This window comes from Ooceraea biroi, chromosome 11 (assembly GCF_003672135.1).
Source record: "Ooceraea biroi isolate clonal line C1 chromosome 11, Obir_v5.4, whole genome shotgun sequence".
NCBI lineage: Eukaryota > Metazoa > Arthropoda > Insecta > Hymenoptera > Formicidae > Ooceraea > Ooceraea biroi.
Genome location: NC_039516.1, coordinates 5,743,621 through 5,765,036, shown reverse-complemented (window position 1 = coordinate 5,765,036; position 21,416 = coordinate 5,743,621). Strand labels below are relative to the sequence as shown.

The following is a 21,416-nucleotide window of genomic DNA, read 5'->3' as shown; positions in this document are numbered from 1 at the left end:
GAGGTTCCGAAGCTCAGGTGCGATGACCTTGCTGTCCCTTTAAAGGGCTGCTCAGCGACCCCAAGCAGCGGTTTTTGTAAAAACTCCCAATTGTGCAAGCCGCGCTGCTTCGTGTCTCCCCGAGCGCTTTAAACTTTAAATCGGACGCATACACGACGAATTGCCGGTCACGCTTGCCTCGTCGCGAAATTACTAATGTACAGCAGCGGCCCTTCCGTTAGTCTTTAACTTAATATGACGTCGGAGGGTGTGCGGAAGAGGGTTCTTACGCGACCCCACGCGCGGTTAATGATAATTCATTCATATTGAAATTCACTTTTGAGTTGGTAATGCATTTTGCTATCTCATTTTGTCTGCTGTGCTGCTTATTATCGGCATAGACATATTCTTTGAACTCTTGATTTTTCCATCAAGTGAAGATGAGATTACGTGACCGCTGTTAACGACACGTCGCTACGTCGTTGTAAAATTCTGTAAACGTTGCGAGCGCATCGCTCAAGACAGCAGCGTCGGGGAACGACGTATCGCGATCAGATTTTTGTGGCGTGCAATTATTTCATACTCTGTTAAACAGAGCGAGCGAGAAAGCAATGGTCGGTGCTCGCCGACTGCTCCAGCGCGCAACGTGCAATCGTGCCTGCGACTTCCGCTTTCGATTAACTGCCGCTCGAAAGCGTTGACTCATAAAATCGTGTACACACACGCATGTAAAATTAGTTGGACATCGTAATATTGTAACGGGATTCTCTTTAGAGTTCGCGAATATAAACACACACGTACACACGTGCGTACATTACGAAAAATATGGTCATCTACATGTCACAAATTTATTGCAGACTCGAGTGCAACACGCGCACGTTATATATTTTTCAAACTTGTTCACTGTTAAACAAAACTTGCATAAAATTATATGTTTAACATTATGATTAATTTTAGGATTACTTTAAATAATCGAACGATTTAAGGTGCGTTCTGGATGGTACTACTGTTGAATAAACAGCGTGATCTGTATTATCACCAAGCGTGTTCTGGTGTCTTTTAGATAAACTTCTCTAATTCAGGACATAATACAGAGGTAACAGCGGCACCCATATCAACGACATAGCTATTCATCAAACCGTTAAGACTCGTGGAAACCGACCGTGGTACTTTACGTCATGGATCGACATTGCAGAAAGACACGTGGAAACACCACGAGACGAGTCCGACGTCGTCGGCCGTGCTCGGCGTGAAGGAAGGCTCGGAGGAAGAAGGCGTATGGAACCAATCCGTCTCGTGTGTCGCCGTTCGGAGGAAGTGGGTTCTTTTAAAGCACGATCCCACATCCTGTCGATGGACGACTCGGAACACGGACTGATCGTCTCGTCGCGTCGCCCATCGCGCGAGTAGAGTATCGTGGAAACGCTATCTCGCTACGCGAGGAGAAATACGAGCGATGAGCGATTAGAACGGACGAGTCGACGGTGCGCGTAACGAGAGAAGAAAAGAAAGAGAGAGAGAGAAAGAAAGAGACGGGAAATCGATACGTGGAAACCGTTCATCATCGAGTTCGTATTTATTTATTACAGAACGTCGTTTAATGGAACGCAGCTGCCGTCATAGCTGCACCGGCGATAAACCGGAGGATTTTTCTGCCGAATAACGAAGACAGCTAGCACGACGGAGCGAGCATGACGGAACAAGCACGCGCCTGCTCGCATCGCGCTCGGTGTGCTCGCTGTCAGATGCGATTGTCCGTATCTAATCAGTGCGCGCGAGCGCGCCGCGCTAAATGGTGTCACCGACACACATACGCGCCTCGGAGGGACCGGGGAAGTGATTAAGTGACCATGCGCGCCCGCGCGCGATGGCGAATTAATTCGCTATCAGCGGAGCAGAGCGGTTGTCCGCTGGACGTGGCGTGTTTCTATCGACGACGACGTAATTCGGGAAAGCAGCTGCTTCTCGCTTTCAAAATTCTCGGTCCTCAAATAAAAGCGTGTCCCGTGTAATTGTAGAAACGTCTCAATTTGTCACTGTACTCGTAATCTCCGATGGAAAAAATCGACTAAAACATTGAACGTTGATTACACTTCAATAACTATTAGATAAAGAGTTTATTTATGTACGTGAACGAATCAGTCTTATAATCTTCAATTTGTTCCATTGTGCTTTCTAATCTTTTTCTTTCTTGCACACGCATACATGCACACTTACTGAGATCTGCTGTTTTACGGTTAACAATTAATACTTAATTGCATCATTATCTAGCGCATTGGTGTTTTCCTGCATGCTACTGGACTTTGACCGATGATTTCGAACATTTTAGCAATTCTTTTAACGTTACACATTTGCTATTTTTAATGATTGGTTAACGTTGAAATCAACGTTTAACATCTAGAATTATCTTCTGCCAACTTGAATGCGATATTTGGATTGCGTTTTCCACACGGTGGTCGTCTAATATTACCAGCCTTGTAAATTCCAAGAAATGGGGCTCAGGAACTGTCTTAAAGTAAGTCGGGCGCCAACTAAAGAGCATCCATGTATGCGGAGTGCAACCGGTCCGCCCTTTTCTGTCTGTGAGGGTCAAACTTACCTTTCATGAGGCGCCGATCGGCCAGACAGCCAATCATGCTATACAGCTCGAACAGCTGATGTCTTCGCATATTTTTCAGCAGATGCCCAGACTGACGTGGACATCTATTTACTACCATCACTTTCTCGATATATCTGGTCGTTCCATGCGAACAAGGCCAAGCTGGCGACAATCCAATTTATGCCGAGAGGAAAATATTTCAAAGAATATGAAGAAATATTTCTTTATAATATGTAATTTTTTAAATCAATTTCTCTCATTATTAGAGAAATTTGAAAATCACATTCCTTTGATTCCACACTCAGATGGATTATGTACGCAGCACTCTTCACGATTAGTTTATGTTTGCTCTTTCTCTTTACTATGACTTTGAATCTTTGAGTCTCAGCAATATTGCACGTTAACTGAATGAGTAAATTTAACACTTCTACAAAGAGACTATACAAATTACGTAATTGACGCGATAAGTATTTTGTTGATTCAGTAATTGCATTAATTGCATTTATTGCAAGCGTGTTGGAAAGATGCATCGCTGCACATTATACATAATTATTCAATAACTTGATAATAATTGGAGCGGAGGTTATCGTTAATTTTGCTCGTCCAAACAGTTCTGTTTTTAGTACAGGATTGCATGTGACATAAATAGAAATAGATATTATAATAAAATTCAGTGTAAGCTGAATTCAAATGATAGAACAAACCTCAACTACGTTACTCCTACACGTGCAGTCGTATGCAACATCGGATAATAAGTAATAAAGTCTACGAAGAAAGTAGATGAAGACCAGATTTCGAGATTGCCGCTTTCGTACGTAATGTCCAGCGATTGGTAATAATTGGTGGGCGATAACGCTTGCGACAGAAGGAAGCTTGACGTGAGACAACCGGCATGACAAACCGGCGCTTTGGCGCTTGACAAAAGTGCAAAACGCCATTTGATCGGCAGGATCAAGAAGGGAAGATTAGACGTGCCGAAGAAGAACGGCGAAAGTGAGAGGCTGGATTCAGTGGCCGAGGGGACGAAGAATGCCAGCAGACATCATCGGGAGTGAACTGGGGAGCAATACGAGTGTTATGCGAGCGGAAGAGCTGCACGAGGAAGGCGGTAGGAGAACGAGAGCGGAATGGAGAGATCGGCAAGCGACACGGACAACCGGTGCGTTGCGGCCCGCATTTTCCACATACTCGTCGGCAGCGACCGCCTCTTGTCCTCCTCATCGTCGTCATCATCATCGTCGTCATCGTTGCTGAGCCGTCGCATGAGGGTCCCCCTCGATATGTTCAAGGCCAAGGACACTCGTCCACCCACAATACACGCGAGGGTACTACGGCGTGGCGGCGACGGCTATATACTTACGCGCGACAGCGAAGTATGAGAGCAACGGATACGCGCTCACATTATGCAATTATCTGCCGATAGTCTGCGCGGCGTCGCACAAAGAGAACTGACATTATCTCGAGCGCGCTGCCTAATGATAACTGTTTGCTCGTCCGAGCGCGCGTGGCCTTCGCGCGATTTTCTCGTCTATTTATTTAATTATTTATTAATTTCGTGGTTAAACAAGGCTGTTTTCGAGGCACGACGAAAACGGCCAGCGGAGAGAACGAAGCAGCAGACGGTGACAATTTCGGAGTACTCATGGGTGAAAGATACTGCTGAAAAACACTCATTACAATGTAAGAAGAGCGAAAAGATGAAACTAATTTCGGTATGTCGTTCTCTTCTATTTCGGAAGTATGAACTGGCTCGACTACCTCGGGAACCTTGTGAAAGTATTGAAAACAATAAGAAGATAAGACAATAAGAAAGTTAGAAATTTTCACATTTGCACGCTGGTCTAACAAGGAAAGGTTTTTAGGTGTTACACTCGGATTTCAAAAATTTTTTGCATGCAGGTAGGGAGGTCCCCAAATAGAAGAAAAATTATAAAAGTAGCGGCCCAAATGCATATTTGCGCGCTACGTGCGCAATTTTCGATGTTAGGTTAATTACTCAAAAATGCTATTTCCAATCGAATTCTTTACATTTTTTATTTCACCTAATGCACAACGCTTTAAAAAGAAATCAAAACCAAAATTAAAACTGAAAGAATTAAAAACCTTCCTTGACCAGATCTTTTATGTCCTCGTTATGGATTCTGATCAAATCTATTTAAAGTCGCATACAATAAATCACGCAGAAAGAGCAAACTACGATTTGCGCAATGTACAATTATTCCAAATTGTGTGCATTAGCAGTTGCAGTAAAAAATTAAAAAAGGTGCGATGCAAATACCATTTTTGAGCAATGGGCCTTTTATACGCACTGTGCTCGCGCGGCACGAGATTACATTAGACGCTCGTATTTTCTAAACACACACACGCGCGCGCGCACACAAGTACACACACGCACACAGAAGCACATACGCGCACGCACACACATGCACACATACACACACACACACACACAAAATTATTCAAAGCAATATAAATGTGCATTAGGTGAAATAAAAAATGTAAAGAATTCGATTGGAAATAGCATTTTTGAGTAATTAACCTAACATCGAAAATTGCGCACGTAGCGCGCAAATATGCATTTGGGCCGCTACTTTTATTTTTTTTTCTTCTATTTGGGGACCTCCCTACCTGCATGCAAAAAATTTTTGAAATCCGAGTGTAACACCTAAAAATCTTCCCTTGTAAGACGACTGTTCACATTGTTTGAAATATTTGGCAGAGAATAGCCCTCGCAAAGTTTAACGTCAGATGAACAGTAGCCCTGGCAAGGTTTAATCCCTGTTTTCTTAATATCCTTGCTTCCGTATCGCCGATGCGCTGATAAGCGGGATGCGAAAGTGGCTTATTGCGATTAACTCGCGTACAATCGTGCGTACATTCGCGGCGGTTGTGGCAACGGTCACTCGTGCGAAACCGGCGTCGCTTAGTCTGCGAGTCGCGGCTCGCGAGCTGCAGACTTGCAGAGGCGAATGACGCAATTCGCTCAGGCATCGCGCGAGTTACGCGGCTGCGAGCCGCGCGATCGCCTTCAGCGTGTCACGTACGCTCGAGTCGAGCCGGGAGAAACACGGGGCCGCTCCTTGCCGCTCCGACGAGAAGCATCTCTGGCGATTTCCGTTACGGCAGCTGCGGATAACTGCCGCTGACACGCGGTTTCATCCGCTCCGCTCTATCATTTCGATCGTAATTAATCTCGACCCCTTACAACTTCTCCTTTATTCCTCATCTGCTGCAATTTGAGTCTGATTTACTTCTGTTTTACTCTCTGCATTAGTAAATAGGTACTGTTTAAATAGATAAATGTCATGTATTTTTACACATTTGAGTAGTCTAATTTCATTTACAGATATTCTCTTTCCTTTTACTCCATTCTCTTTATTCGACTTAAATTATCTTCTCCCTTTGGCTTCTCTCTCGTTTTTGGCGTAAATCCTGATTTTATGGAGGCGAAGCGAGGATCCCCGAGGATCGTTGCACTCATCTCGGTTAGCATCTCGTGTCGCGGCACGCGGAGGCCCGTTAAAGCGGCGTACGTAAAGCGGCGGTCGTTAGATAGTTGCACGCTGTGCGTTGCGCAAGATCCGCGCGACTGGCGATAGCCTGACTCAGAGCGCTGTAATGCGGCGCGGGTGTTCCACCAGTTTCCGTACAGTCGACTAATGTACAACAGGACGATCATTTCGCAACGTGACTGGCGGACCTCGCCATGAACGCAATGACGGTGTCCGTCATTTCGGGAAAGAGGGATACCGCGCGAGATGCATCGCGGCTTCCCCGCGAGCATAATCGGTCGCGACACGCGTGTCTTCTGACTTCCTGTACGCATCATGGAGATAGACATGTCCGCGAAGTGACACGATTATACGCTTTTACCGTGGCACGAGACATTCCCACACCGCAAGCGTGATTCGACGATTTTGGTTTCGAGCTTTCGATTCAAGAAGTATTTTCTTATGAGTCATGCAACTAGTCATAAACGACCGGTACTCGGCGTTTCTCTGTTTCGTTCCCTGTCCCGACGTTTAAGGTAACTAGAACCCCCGCCGACACGTTGCGTCAGTATTGATGCAAGGAAAAATATCTTATCTAGAACTTCGAAATGCAAAAGATCTTTCTCTTTCTCTCTCGATTGACGATAGACGGTCCCGACTACCTTGAATAAAAGAACGAAATCTTGAAGAACTTGCAGTGCGTTTTAGATTACGGAATGTTGAATCGATTGCATACTTTTCGGCTCAACGTTGACAATAATAATAATGCGCAGACGCGTTTGACGCGGGAAGAAAAAGAGGAAATACCTATCGCGAGGTTTTGTCGAGTCGAAGAAATTTACTGAAAACCCGTGGCCGAGGAGAAGCAGCCTGGGGTCTTCGGGTATAAATGACACTGTTAGCAGCCCTCCGCGAAGGTAGTCCGATACAGCGCGCGCGAGTGATGGCGCGGATCGCGTAAAAATCGCTTGTACCCGCGTCTAATTAGTGGCACCGCGCGTCTCCGTCTCGTCCGCTCTTCCGCGCGTTCGCCGAGGGTCAGATACATATTCGCCCGAGCCTTCTTTTCTCTACTATTCGCTCGTATCGGGGTACCGTTATCTTAATTAACGTTGTATCTCAAGCGTTTCTTTAGCCGAGCATTAATTCTCAGAATCAGCGTGCCTTCCCACCGCACGCCTCTTCCCGCCGTCCTCGTGGTAGCGCGCGAGACGTCAGCGATAACTGCGCCCGAGCATTCGAGCGGTACGATTAGATGCGATTTATTAATTTGTTAGGCGAACGCGCGCTGGGAAATTTCTTGCACCGCGGATCGCGCGGAGATTAATCACACCTGCGGCACTCGCGAGAATGACGCAATTAAAAACATCGCCGGTACCCCGCGGCCGACCAACAGAGGAAAAGCCGGATGACTCAATAAAAATGAAATAAATATAATAATTCTTGCGCGGGATTTTTCCTCTCGCGTAGAATAGGATCAATAAGTGACGCGAGATAAGATCCGGTAATCGCAGATTACAATCTTGTGAAAAAAAGTTATCGCTCGTATGACAAAGCGGCTGTGCTAATTTCGCAATGGAATCGGTATCGCGATGGATGAGATCTTTCCGACAAATTGTCCAGTTTCGCTCAGGAATTGGAGCGGTCAGAGCACTTGGATTTCACGTGAGCACGTCGATCTACGAGACGTGTGTCGTCCGCTCTGTATTCTCTCTTCGCGAAAATCTCTCGCCCTTATCTCAATCGCGATCCAACAGGATTCGTCGTCTTCTCGTTTTTTTCTTTCGTTTCGCGAAAGATGTGCATGCATTATTCCCGGCGGCGGGTATCATTACCTACCTACTTCGTAGGATATTCGTGAATAGGCATTAGCGTGGGCAAACCTGCAATTAGCTTTATCAAAAGCAACTGGACGCGAGTAGGTGGATTCGTGGAAAGCAATTACATGTTAATGGCTCGTTTCGCATGGCAACCCAGCTTCGTCTCGCAATCAGCCCGCGCCGAATTAGCATTCGGCCCCTTACGTTTTCGTCGGTGACCTATGTCGGTGCCGACTCGACCGCCTCTCTAGCTTGGGTCGTCAAGCGTGTCTTCTTGAAAATTAACTCCGAGTCGCCACGAGATCGTCGCAGAAACGATGGATTATTGACGCAATTTCGAATCAAATCGCGCGTGACAAAGAACATCTTTTTTAGAATCCTAAGAAATGTTGTACAAGACGGACGAATAAAAATATTACTACTGACAAGGTTGTAAAACACGTTTATTTCGTAATCTTTTCTTTAAATGTAATTATATATTATTATACATTTGTGTGTGTGTGTTATGTGTGTGAGAAATCAGACAATTGAGCCAAACGTATAGGTAATACAATACTTGTATCGAGATATTTATCGCAGCTATAGGCCGCTTCAGTATAAGCTTATCAAGAAGCATCACGGGGAATGGCAGCCGTCGTTATTCGGCGTGCGAAACCTTGCTATTCTGAATGCGGCATAGAAGCAGCTCTCGGAACCCGCGTGCGACTCGGGGCATTGTCGTTCTTTTGCATCGCGTTACCTGGCAAAGTCGCATTGTTACGATTTAAAGTGACTGAATCTCGAAGGTCGAATTTTCGACCGCCAGGAGAACCGATCAACCTTTTTCAAAATCCATGGGTTAACCGCTTCGCAGGTGCTAGATAGGTCGACAATACTTCATGGAATCCCGCTTGGGACTTATTCCTTTCAGGAAAGTATTGCCTTCGTCCCAGAAACGTCCGAAGTCTGTGCGAACTTGTGTCTTGGACAAAAACCAAGGCAGGTGAAGAAGCCAGAAGGACGCTGGTTCCTCGATGCTCGCTGTGTCAGCATGAATGCTGTGTCGTGATGGACCGTTAAATCTCTCGGTAAAATCCGGTAGCTGCTTTGCGAGACTGCGCCGTTTTGCAACCGTGCGGATATCGCTGGTCTGCATCGATTCTCGGACGCGTGCAGTCGACAAACAGGTACGAATAACGAGCGCTTCCTGTGTAATTATTTATTTAACAGCACTGTTCTGTGTTATTGTTGCATAGTAGTCGCGCGTAAAACGCAGTCGCAGTTTACTTCTTAACGACAAGATATTTTTCACAAACTCTCCTCGACAAATGTGTGTTCGGTGCTTATTTTAGATATGACGTAATCTCTGTGTTGACTATTTGATAGACGGATATCTAGCTGCTACAGGATACCCATGGTTATCTCTTTTTTTCTCAACGTCGGCTCAATCAGGACGTTAAACTCTTCTCGATTCCGACGTGCCAATTAAACTCTCTCGTGATATGCAATACACGCGGAGATACGATGCAAATGCTCGATCGGACGATGGTATTATCGGACGAGCGTTATCGCGTCACCGTGTTCTGTCGCGGATTCTAACGCGGATTAATCAAAGTCTGACACTGATGTCGATGTCGAAATAACGATAACTTATCCCGCACCGAATCGCTTTCGCGGAAAATCGTGGTGTGCACGTACTTTCGCGTGCAAAATCAGCTGCGTCATTCGCATTGTCGAAATGATCACGGCGCATCGCCTTTTCCATCTGTTTCATGGACACCGCGCCGAGGTTTTTAACCTCCGCACATTCGTCACGTTCCGCGGTTTCGCTATATTTCATTGGCATTGCATCATTATCGACATTGCATGCAGGATATCTCGGTATTACTAATGGCAATTTCGATGATACCCACTCCGAAATAAATCGAGGCTCAATTTTTTTATTCGCATCAACTCTCCGACGTCCATCGACGCGTAACTATCTTCCGGTAATTAAAAGTTGATTGTAAAAATTTGCAAATTCCGATAAACGTGATAACACCGAGCGACTGCAATTTATTTATATCGCACTGTGAAATTTTCAGGGGAAGTGATATGCTGATGATTCACAATTGGTGACGACATTTTCTCAATTCGTTTACAAAATATACGAGTTGAATAACATGAAAGTAATCGCTAAAGCATGAGTTATCTTCTACACAGTATGAAATCCACGGTTGAAAATGCACGTTGATTAAGCTTTTTTGGTCCTTAATGCGTCTTTAGCTTTTTGTCGTGACCCTGTTTTAACATCCAGGAGAAATATTTTGTATTTCGTCGGCGAACGTTTATTAGTATCCTACATCACCGCGAAATATCTTGCGCGGTAATTGCAACGGCAAATCAATGCAACTTCATGGACTTTCGGATAACGAGAAGCTGCGTACATCCTATATCAACTTGCTGCACGCTTGTTTCGCGCGGTTGTTTTTTTTTTAGCAGGCCGAGACAAGCCGAGGAGCGTCGTTAACGCGGCGCGGAAAATACCGCCGTGGCGCGAATTAAGCAATCGAAGGCCGATTTCGTTGCATACACAACGCATAATCCGTATTATAAGCGCGCGGGCATCGAATTAAATCGCGCGTGGTCGCGATTCAGTATAATTTATGACAATGCATGAGTATGCGCGACACGCGTAAGCTCCGCTCTTAAATTGTGTAACGCCGACGCACTCGGACGTTTCTCGCGCGCGCGGAGTTGCATCGGGCGAAGACGATGCATCGCGCGGGCTATCGGGGGGATTAAGCGTACTTACCACGCGCAGATAATTCCCGATCTTGAGCGTTATCCGCGTTATCGCGTCCAGCACCGCATGACTATTGACCCTGCTTAACATTGATTGATTTCGACACACACGCGGCCAGGCGGTCGAAAAGAATTACTCGTTATCTCCGTGCCCGGCTATTTATGATGTTTTTAATGCGCGCGCGCGCGTGCAGAGAGTGGAAAATCTATTACGCGTTTACGAGCGATTAGGATTGCGCTGAAACAGGGTCAGCGAAAAATCGCGACCGTGTCTGCGCGATGCGCGTATTTCTCTCTTTCTCCCTCTTTCTCTTGTCCGATCGTGAATTATGTTTCCTGATATTGCGAGCACTTAAAATCACCCGAGTCTTAAGTGAAACCGTAGATGATTTCCTAGAAACCAGACCGAGCTAGACCGAATCGAGATGTGAAATCGGCTGAACAGATCTATAAGTTCTAAAGTTGTATGAATCTGCATGAAGCTCCGCGACTCGTGATTAATTATGATTGATACTATTGATTAATTATAATAAATTATGATTACCGACTCTACGAATCTTATGAAGCTTTTAGAGAACTTCAGAAGAACATTACTAGATCTAAATCTATTTCCTGCGATTTCTAATTGAATATTTCGATAAATACCCGAGAGGGACAGATCTAGGAAGATATTAAAACGTTAGTCATGGATTTGATTTCTAATTACTCGCACAATTCTGTAAATACCTTTGGCACAGTTATTTATCACAATGAGTGACGCAATAGAGCGTTCGTCGGCAGTTGCCGCAGGCAAGTTACAGGGACAACGATGATGATGACGACGGTCAGTAACAAACGATTTTTCTGGCGGTCGGTTATCGGCGGCGATGCGAGGCTAAATTGCGGCGCGTAAGGATCACAGATCACCGTGCAGCGTTGCCGCAGAAGCCACGTTTCTCGTAAACATGTCGGCGAGGGACGCCGTCCACCGTTGGCGTTTTAGTATTCTCGAGTTGCAGTTAGCATCCGGTTAAGAGCGGCGGCGCGACCTCACCCATCGGATGCCGGACGATACTTTTTTCCGTTAGCGGGAAGAGAGAGTCCCGGTGAGCGTTTGCCTCGCCCCGATCAGGCCGGGAGACGCTTAACGCAGGCCTTGGGAGGAATCGTGCCGCCACGTCGACCTATATCGCTTTTATGTAGCGAACTTGAAATACGAACGCGTGCGTCCGCGCCGAATCCCAGACGTCTCGCCGTTCTCCAACGATCGCGCCGATCCTTGGAGATCCCGCGCCCGTTACCTGTCCGCTCAATAAACCGCGCGATTCCGGGAAGAGTGTATCGATACCCGGCTGCTGATACGGATACTCTTGCGTCATCGCAACACTTCTGCTCGCAGATCAGCTTGCGATCGGAATAGGCAGGCTCGCTGAAAAAATGGACATCGCCGATAAAAGGCTTATTTTACCGATTTTAATACGTGTTAAAGACTTGTTATTCCAATTGCTTTTTTTAATCTACCTCGGGTAGATTGGCGGGCTAATCGGTTTCTGAAAAACACGAGACTCCTTGAAACCCGACGGTTTACTCTTGAAAATAATAACGCTCGTTTCGTAGAAGTGGTCTATTTCGCGGAATTATATTTTCAAGGGTTAACCTTGACAGTGAGGAAAAAAAGAACAGAGATCTAGTCAAGTGTGAGCGCGACGTATTTATGACCATAGGCGACTTGTAGCTCTGCCAAAAATTAAGAGACTCTCGATGTCTCGACCGTGTGTGTGGACAGAAACATGCGCCGAGCGGATGGAGGTGAAAGACTTTATGTCGATCGAGAGATACGGTTTTGTCCGATATATGGTAGCATGGAAACTCTGGTCTATGAATTGATCGCGATTTGCCCAAACTTCCTCGCCGAGATGCCGGTGTGGTCGTTCGCAAACGACAGGAAAAGAGCGGCAGACGTCGCTCGTCGCATCCGTCGTCGTTTTCGCCGAAACGGTTTCGTTAGGCCCGGTATATATGGTTTATATTTGTATGACGCACAGCGTGTGCCTCTTTTGACGTGTTTGCGCAAAATAAAGAATGTGAACAGGCGTCCGTCTCGTTCTCGTACGTACGTACGGGTCGTCGCTGTCGCTGCTGAGCGGCGTGGCTACTAAAAATATATCGTAGGCGAAACAACCGTGGCAAACGCACCGCGCTTTCTGTCACGCTGCATTTATAGATCGGGGCATTTACCGGAAAAAAATTTGGCTTCAATGAAGGCCGACGCCGATTCCCAAGGGGTAACGCACGCGTTCCGATCGCGCAATCATGCGTAAATCACCAATAATCGCGATCCTGACGAAATTAAATGAAGCAAAGCAAAAATACCTACAAAGGGCTTATTTACAAGGAAACTTGGTAGCTTTGTTGAGAATGAAATTGATGGAGTCTAATATATTTTCAGCAGTTGTTGCTGGTTCTATGGCAACGGAAAATCTAATATTTGCCCTAAAGCATGTGCAACTTATTATTGGCGAACTTCCGCGCGGCTTGTAGCCTTTCTCCCCCGCAGATACACCCATCAAAGATCAGAGCGGACTATATAAAATGAAAGTATTGTGCAATGTCCAGCTGGCTCGGCACAAGGCTTCCGTGATTCTATCGTTTCTATAGAAATGGAAAATAGCATGACGAATCGAATAATCCAACGTGTCATTATTGCACTCCTAACCGTACCTACGCAAATTTGCCAGGGCTTGCCAGGGGAAGGAGGAGAGCGGGCTGTTATTTCCGCGTGAAACAATTACCGAAAGAGATGCGCATCTGGCTGCACACGACGCCTCACTGGAGGCTAATGCGGATCCAGAATTTTCTATGGGAATAGAAAACGCGGTGATTCGAGTGCCATTATGCAACTCCCCTAGGCGCGCCCGGCATTACCTTCGAAGGAACAAGAGTACCGCGGCCCAGTCGGCACTAAACCTGTTTACACATAAAGTCTCCGCCGTACTCGCCAGTTTTTCATCTTTTTTTTACGACGTCATATCCGTGCGCTTTAATATGCGACGCGTAGCAGGGAGAAATCATTTTTACGGTCCTGCGATCACTCTCGAGCGCGCGCGTTCCATAAGCAAACAATGTGCGTAAAGAGCGATAAGAACGCAGCGCATCGCCAACGTACGGATTTACTCATTCGATAAATATCGCAACGCCATAACTCGAATCGTTCTCCTTCGGGAAAAGCGCGCCGCGATTTTTCCCGTTGAGAATAAATTACCAATTAGCTTGCGCTCGTTCGTACGCACGTCGCGGCATTTATGATGGCTTATCTGATCTCTGGGAGCCGTAAAATTATAAAACTTGATTACTCCGTAAAAGCTCCGTTTGTAAAATTTTGCTGGTTCATACGTTTATTCTCACGTTTAATCTCTTCACGTAGATCGATCTCTCGCGCCGGCAGAGAGCGAGAGAGAGAGAGAGAGAGAGAGAGCACAGAGATCCGATGGAAATTGTTTTCAGAAGGAACGCACGCGTTACCCGAGTCGAAATTTTAGTTCTACATTGAACCTCGAATTCTTCATTTGAGGCGTTATTCGGCGTCTATTTAGCTACTACTTTAACACTAAATATGTCCGAAATTTCCTTTTTTGCCGCTAGAGCGTCAAAGCAGGTTACGATCAAGATTATAGCCGAACGTTGCAGGGTCAAAATAGCATCTTAACATCTGTTTGTAGGAGTTTGAGTTTCAGTGTAAGAGTTCTAGGTTCTATTTTCCTAAAAGTAGGTTCGTACGAATGCTAAAAGCATTAAAGTAGGCGCAAAATTTCGACTCGGGTATTCAGCGTGTTATTTGGACGTCATCCTGAGCTGCGGTTAAATTAACGGTTTACGATTCAAATTTCTCCTCCGCGCTCACAACACGCCTTCCCAAGTTATATTATCTGGCATACGTAAGGACGCATTCAAAAGCCCGTCATATGAGAAAGTGCACGCCGCGCTGATCGTAATCTCTTAATTTCGCATGTTTTTACGCCCCCGCAGGCACAGCATTCAAGTACCCAAACCGGTATAACGCGACTTCGCGGTCGCACCGGGTCCACGCAGGATTAAACTAATCGCGGGAGGATGCAAGGACATCGACTTACTTCCACCCTCGCGCGCCGGCAGGGAGGGAGGAACGGAGCTGCCTATCTTATCTTATCTGAGTTTCAGCCCTTTATGCTAAACTAAAGGGACATCGGATTGTATTTTCTATCACCTGGTGTACTCGTTGCAACATGCTATGTATTTAAGTAGGCAACGATATTTGACGACTATTAGATAGCTTTGCATGTGAAATCTGGCATGTACAAGCGATAAATAAATACGAAAATATGTATATTAATGCATATTTGCCTAGAATAACCATTTGGTTTCCATCCTTTTTTATCAGTTATTTTTGACCAGGTATGTACGAAGTACGAAGTACGATGATTCAATAATACAGAATATTCTAGTCATATTGTGTGTGTATCGAGATAACAAAGTCACTTTAATTAGCGCTCACAATTAAGCATTAGATAGCGGATCGGATATCGAAGTTTATTCGATAAATGCCTGTATAATATACATTTTTGTTTGTCAGATTATACATTTAATATCATTTTCATATTGACCGGTATATTGAAAATAGATGTGTTATTTTTAATCTCTCTGTATTTTTATTAGATATTAAAATATTAACTTATTTTACTGTTATCGCTATCAATTAATGCAACTACAACATTTGATATATTATCGAGAATTCTCTGTGCAACATTCGCACAATCGACAATAGTCATCTATAATAGAATCGTTCTCGTAATCCTACAACGAAAAAGTTTACATGTTTAAAGGATATAGTCCTGCATCTTCCTGTTAAAAACTCTCATCCCATGATGGAGCATAGAGAGATGCGAGGGGGGCAGTAACACGTGGCAGAAACGGGGGTGGCAAGTCTTGACCGCGTTTGACACTGACAGTGGCTGATTAGCGATCGAGTTTAAGGATACGGGCATCCACGTATGCGTGCGCACGGCGCAACGCGGCACGTTGAAGTGAGCACGAGCGCGCGGACGAGTCGCACCGGGTGCGGGGAGGACGGGGAGGGAGAATCAACGGCGGACGCTGATTGGCCGATTCGGTGTGCCTGTGCGGCCGTGCCTGTGAGGAGGTGAGAGTAGGGAGGTATGCTTCTCAGCTGAGCGTCGTATAGAGCCGGGCAGCCTGCCCGTTCAGTCAGTAGCGCACGAGCAGTCGTGATGCGAGGACCGAGGCGGTTCGCAGACGGATCGGTTAGAGCGGGCCGTAATGTGATCGTGACCGACGAGCGACTGACAGGGTCTTAAACGCTTGACGCGCGCGTACACGTCGTCGATATCCAAGGGCGAGGAAGTCGCGCCGACATTTTCGTTTACTGACGCTTTTGTCGGGAGGTATCGAACTCTCGACGGCGATCGAAATATACAGTCATCACAGGGCACGCCGCGTCGCGCTGCTCGGCGAGCACGTGGTTGCGGGATACCTGGCGCGGCCGTAGAAGTCGTCGTGTCGGCCGTTCGGACAAGCTCACCCCGGTAGAGGAGAGGGTGTCGTACGCGGAGATAGCGAGACGTTGGACGCATCTTGCGCGGTCTATGATCCGCAGTCGAGTCGCGTTCACGAGGGGAAGCGCTTGTGTCACGGAGCTCTGTGCTTCGTCCGACAGTCAGCAACCGTTTGAATTGCTAGCTGTTCGAACTGACGGTTCCCAAGTTTCACGGGAACGACAGCACTCATTTTCGCCGGTTGTCTCGCGAAGGCAGTGCGATCGTACTTGACAGATTTATCGAGACACGCCGTCGGTGAACATTGGCGAGGGAGTCGCGGACGGATCGTCTGCGACGAGGGTGATCGAGCGATCACCTCGACAGAGAGGGGTTCCTCGTCGAATCAACGTTCGACCTGCAGGAGATTCTCCGGCCGAAACGCGCGGATTGTGATGTAAATCGTCGAGATTCGCCGAGCTGTGTTTAAATTGAAGTGAAGTGTGCGCGGAGGTTTTTTTCTCTTCGGAAAAAGCGGCCCGAAAATGGTGCCATCACAGCAAGATAGTTCCTCGAACTCGGGGATACTGGTGTTTGGATCGTTACTTGTGGATAAAAATTCGCCCACTCCGTACTCAGATGCGACACAGGTAATTACGATTTTTTATTCTGCGAGATTGATTGCAAATAAAACACATTCGCACTCGTTGCGAATCTCGATCTGTTATTTTTTTCAGAAAATAGGCAACTAATTTCATATCACGAGAAAGGAAGCAAAACCAAAGTTTTTTTTTAAATTTGCAATCAAGATCAGACGTTGTTAATATTAAGGCAAAAAATTCGTGCATTCGCATGGTGTATCGCAAAATTTACGTCACGGTAATTACGCCTCTCATTATCCGTGAACGTGTTAAAGCAGCGCCGCGGAGAGAAACCACGGTGATCATATTATAGTAACCGAGATAAAAAGAATTACCTCATCGACTTGCGTTAGGCAGGAAAGTTGCATCGAATGCAATCGCTGTTTGCAGTGCAAGTCCATGGTGTTGCTAATTAAGTCGGCCCCTTTGAAACCGGCATGCCTGCTGTGTACATAAAGATCCTGAACTACAATGCTTTCTAATACAGCATCACACGTTCAACATCAGATATCGCTCTATGAATGCATCGATGGTCTCTCTTTAAGCTTCTTGCCGTACTTGGAAAAGTACTCAAGAGCTTCTATTATTGTTTTGAGAAAGCTTTCCCAAGTACGGCAAAATTCAGGTATCCACATTGCGACAATTAATGCTCATGTTAAAAAAAGGAGAAATGCCAATTTTGCAGTATATCAATGATAATGCCAACTTCTCGCGTTAATGTTAATTGCTTTTTCTTTTTAATAATGATGACCGCGTAAAAATTGTTAATGCTTTTGTTAGTAATCGCGAGAAGACGTGAACGCTCTGAAGTGGCTCGTAAACCGGCGCGGATCATATTTTTGCGTGCGCACACGTGGCGAAGTGTATAAATCTCTAGTGTTAATGAGATTTATTGCTTCACGGCATATTCTCCTTCCGCGGATGCGAGTTTTGAGAATTTACGATGGACGAATGTGTTGGCGTTGGTTACACAGTTGGAAGTGACGAGCGCGATGACTCCCTCTCGATGCACCGCACGTGTGATTATTCACGCAGTAATTTTGCATCATTTGTTTTTCTTTTTTGCGTAATTGGAAACGTTCTTCGCTTCTATTAGACGTGCATTGATCCGTACGAATGGGAGTTCATTCGTATCTGAACAGCCTTCATTCTTCACGTGATGATCACGAATTCATGTGAGACGGTAAAATACTAAATTAAGAAATTATCCGCTTGATTGCCGCGTGTTTGATTATGTAGTTGTCGGAAAAAACTGGACACATGGATGTGTGGAGAAACAGCGCAAACGATGTAAACGTAATATTAAAGCAGAACGACCGTAAAGACCGAGTCCTGGCGATCAGCCCAATGTGACCAACGATGACTCGGTGCAACCGAGCTTGACTTTGCAGATGAAAATAATTTGATGCCTTGATGAAACACGATGTCACATTAAACTAAACCTGACGAAAAATGTAAAATACGGCGATATTTGCGCAATCCGTCTCTTCGCAATGTCGTAAACAATGACTTTTTTTCCCTGTGCTTACGTACCGATCAGCGAAGTTGATTCGTGACAGCGTCTTTGACCGAAAGAAATCGGTCGTTCCAACTATAGAAGTATATTTATTCTGTTATTGTTTGTGCTAAAAGAGCGATTCAGTATATACAGAAATATCAAAAGCATCTCTCTCTCTCTCTCGGCGATATGTTAGCCGTTTGCATGTGGAAAAAATGATGCGTTCGCACAAAACGAGCTTTATGAGATGAGTATATCCTTCGTTTCGCGTGTAACATAAAATTTAGTTAATCGCTTGATCGATCACGATGTGATTGTGATAAAAATCGCATTTGACTCTTTAATTATAATACATCTTGAAAAAGTTTCTGTTTCAAAGTTTCTGTTTCCAAAAGATAAAATATAAATACAATTACACGTCGTGTCTACATTTAATATTGATCTTTAAAAGTTTATCTTTAGTTGACTATTTACCCAAGATTTTATTTGCTTCGAAAGTTCTCAATCCTGGCATAAATGCGTGCACGCAACCGAAAGATCGAACCGACCATGATTCAAACGATGCGTTATTAAGTATTAGAAACATGTACTGACAGGCATACAATGAAATTAAAAAGTGGATTTAAACTTTTCAATTTTTTCGCATTGAATGGCTCAGCCAGATTAACTTAATCGCTCGTGGGATTTTCCCGGAAGGTCTCAGAAAAGCGACGGACGGTTTCCAAGAGGGTCGTCAGGCTCCCAAAGATTTGAGTATGCCTGCTTCAGACCCATGTAAGCATCACCATCGCATTAGGATCATGTACGTGTGTGTGCGTGCGCGTGCTGCGTTCCCTTATGAGCGACGACAAGGGTGCCATATGGCTCGCGTGAAAATTCGTCGGTATTTCCAGACCTCGGGGCTGCTGCCTGATATGGAATATGAACCGGATATTCCTCCCCCGTATATAATTATTTAGAGGCATGCCGAAAGAAAAAGAGAGAGAGAGAGAGAAAGAGAGATCTGGCCACATCGATATTTTTCTCGGTAACTCCCGGTCTCGAATCCTTCGACCGGTCAATTATCCTTCGGGACTTTAATGGCTCAGGGCTCTAATTCTAGAGTTCGGTCCATCCAGGTAGTCCTCCTCACGGTTATGTGTTTTGTATCGCTCCGGGGAAATAACATTCCCCGGTATATGCGTCTCGATTCGAGTATCGGTCCGCGGCGCGGAATAATCGATCGATCGCGTCATCGTCGTGATTTTTGATTTCGCACGCACGAGCCCAACGCCGCCGGATCATCCGAGAGGCTGTAATTCGACATGGTACAGCATGGTTCATTTTGATAAGTCGATCCGTAAGCACGAATCAGAAATGCAGACGATTGTGCGTTCTATTTATTTAGAACGTCTGTAATCTTGTGGATTACTGATAATTTTATCAGTCAACAACCGCATGCCGATGCGAATTTAAATCACGCTTCTTATCCGCGTAATCGCGTTGTACGTGTTAGAGTTTACTGTGAAATATATTGTCTTAAAAAGATCGCTCTCGCGTATCATTATTTCATAAATTCTTTGACGTAATGCACATTAAGCTTAATAATGTTGTAGAAAAAACATAATAACGATTCGAGATTACTATAATACTTTTAATTTCACTGACATAAATTTAATATTCTGGCGTATTTTGCCTTCTTATCAAACGTGATGACAATCTTGATTTCTGACGTCCGATGCACCGCAATTACGTTAGCCGTCTTAATCTCCCTTGAGATATGCCAAAGTTCGCACTGTGCGTTATCAAATCCTCCGTTGCATCCGGCTGGCGATATTCTGAAACCGCGACAAGCGCGTTATGATAAATGCTAAAATATTTAGAATGCGCAACAGCAAGGGAAAGATGAGAAGAGAACATTGAATTTCGTGTGATATTGTTGTCCTGGAAAATCAATTCCATAATTAATGAAGAACTTAGAATCGGGAGTCTGTTAAAGTTTCTATGTGCACATTTTCTATATTTCGTTTATGTGCATCAGATTAATTTCAGGATATTTAATTTCACTGCGCACGCACGGCTGATTTTGAGTCTCATCTGACACAGTGATCGTGTTCAATGTAGCCGCACGAATCGTGTACGTGTACTAAAAACACGAATCACCAATGTTTTTCGGCGTTTGATTTACATCGCTTCTGAGATAAACCGCTCGCGCTTGTTGGGCGCGGCACGGGAAGGACAGGAGAAAAAGAAACTCGACGGGGAACGTGGGATCCGTAATTTTCGTCTCGATTCCAATTTCTTTTTCTCTCGCGGGCTTAATCTCGTCCGGTAAATTGGCGGTGGCCCTCTGAACTTCTCTTTGACTGCTCTCTCGGCCTCTCGCCGCTTCTCGGCCTCCTCCGTCTTCGTCCCGCGCCCTTCGACGGCCACCTCCTCTCCTGATAGGTACAATCCCATCAAATTATCCCGATTACCTGTAGCCTTGGCGGTATATGCGAGCCTTTCTAATAGAGACAAGCGCGCGCCGACTGTTAACGACGATTTTGAAGTCGAACGCGTGCTGCCGCGCGACGCTCGCAACGCGTGTTGAGATTCTCGTCGTGAGATTCTTTACCGCTAAACGCGATCGTCTGCCATTTATCTCTCGCGGAGACATTGAACGTACATCTCTTGCCAGACGAATCAAGTTCCCGAATCGTATAGACAAGTCTACCGCTAAATTTCGGGAAATCCGTGTGCATCTCGACACCATAGAGAACTCGATCCATCGTATCACGAGTTACATCGCCCTGCAGTGGCGGTAACGGATAGCGTTTCGCAATGGATTCCGGTACCTACTTACACGGTCGTTTACGTTACGTCCACATCTACTCGCACATCTGAAAAGATATTGCAACTTGCGAGCGATTAAATGATCTTGGCAAACACTTTGCAAACTTGGAGAACCTTTCGCAACGCGCTCCACGCTGCATAATTGCATAAACAAGCGTAGCGCAATTTTAATCAGAGAGGGACGCTCTCGATCTCGCACTCGCGCGAATGACTCCGCTATCGAGAATCGTGCTCGCGAATAAAATTAAAAAAAAATAAAAACGGCGGGCGCGGGAGGGTCGGTTGCGGACCTCGGCTCGCTTTC

General features: G+C 45.5%; 1 protein-coding gene across 3 annotated transcripts in view; it reads left to right on the top strand.

Annotated features, from left to right (window-relative positions):
* Positions 1–21,416, top strand: part of LOC105275875 (transcription factor SOX-11) — an 86,387-nt gene that overhangs the window by 47,257 nt on the left and 17,714 nt on the right. Inside the window, exon 1 of one of the 3 annotated variants that reach the window (XM_011333046.2) lies at positions 15,880–16,809. The exons of the other annotated variants lie outside the window; for them this stretch is intronic. Coding sequence (XP_011331348.1) covers positions 16,705–16,809 — 105 coding nt within the window. The 5' untranslated portion in view covers positions 15,880–16,704. Of the gene's footprint in view, positions 1–15,879; positions 16,810–21,416 lie in introns of those variants that run through there. 3 annotated transcript variants of the gene reach the window in all.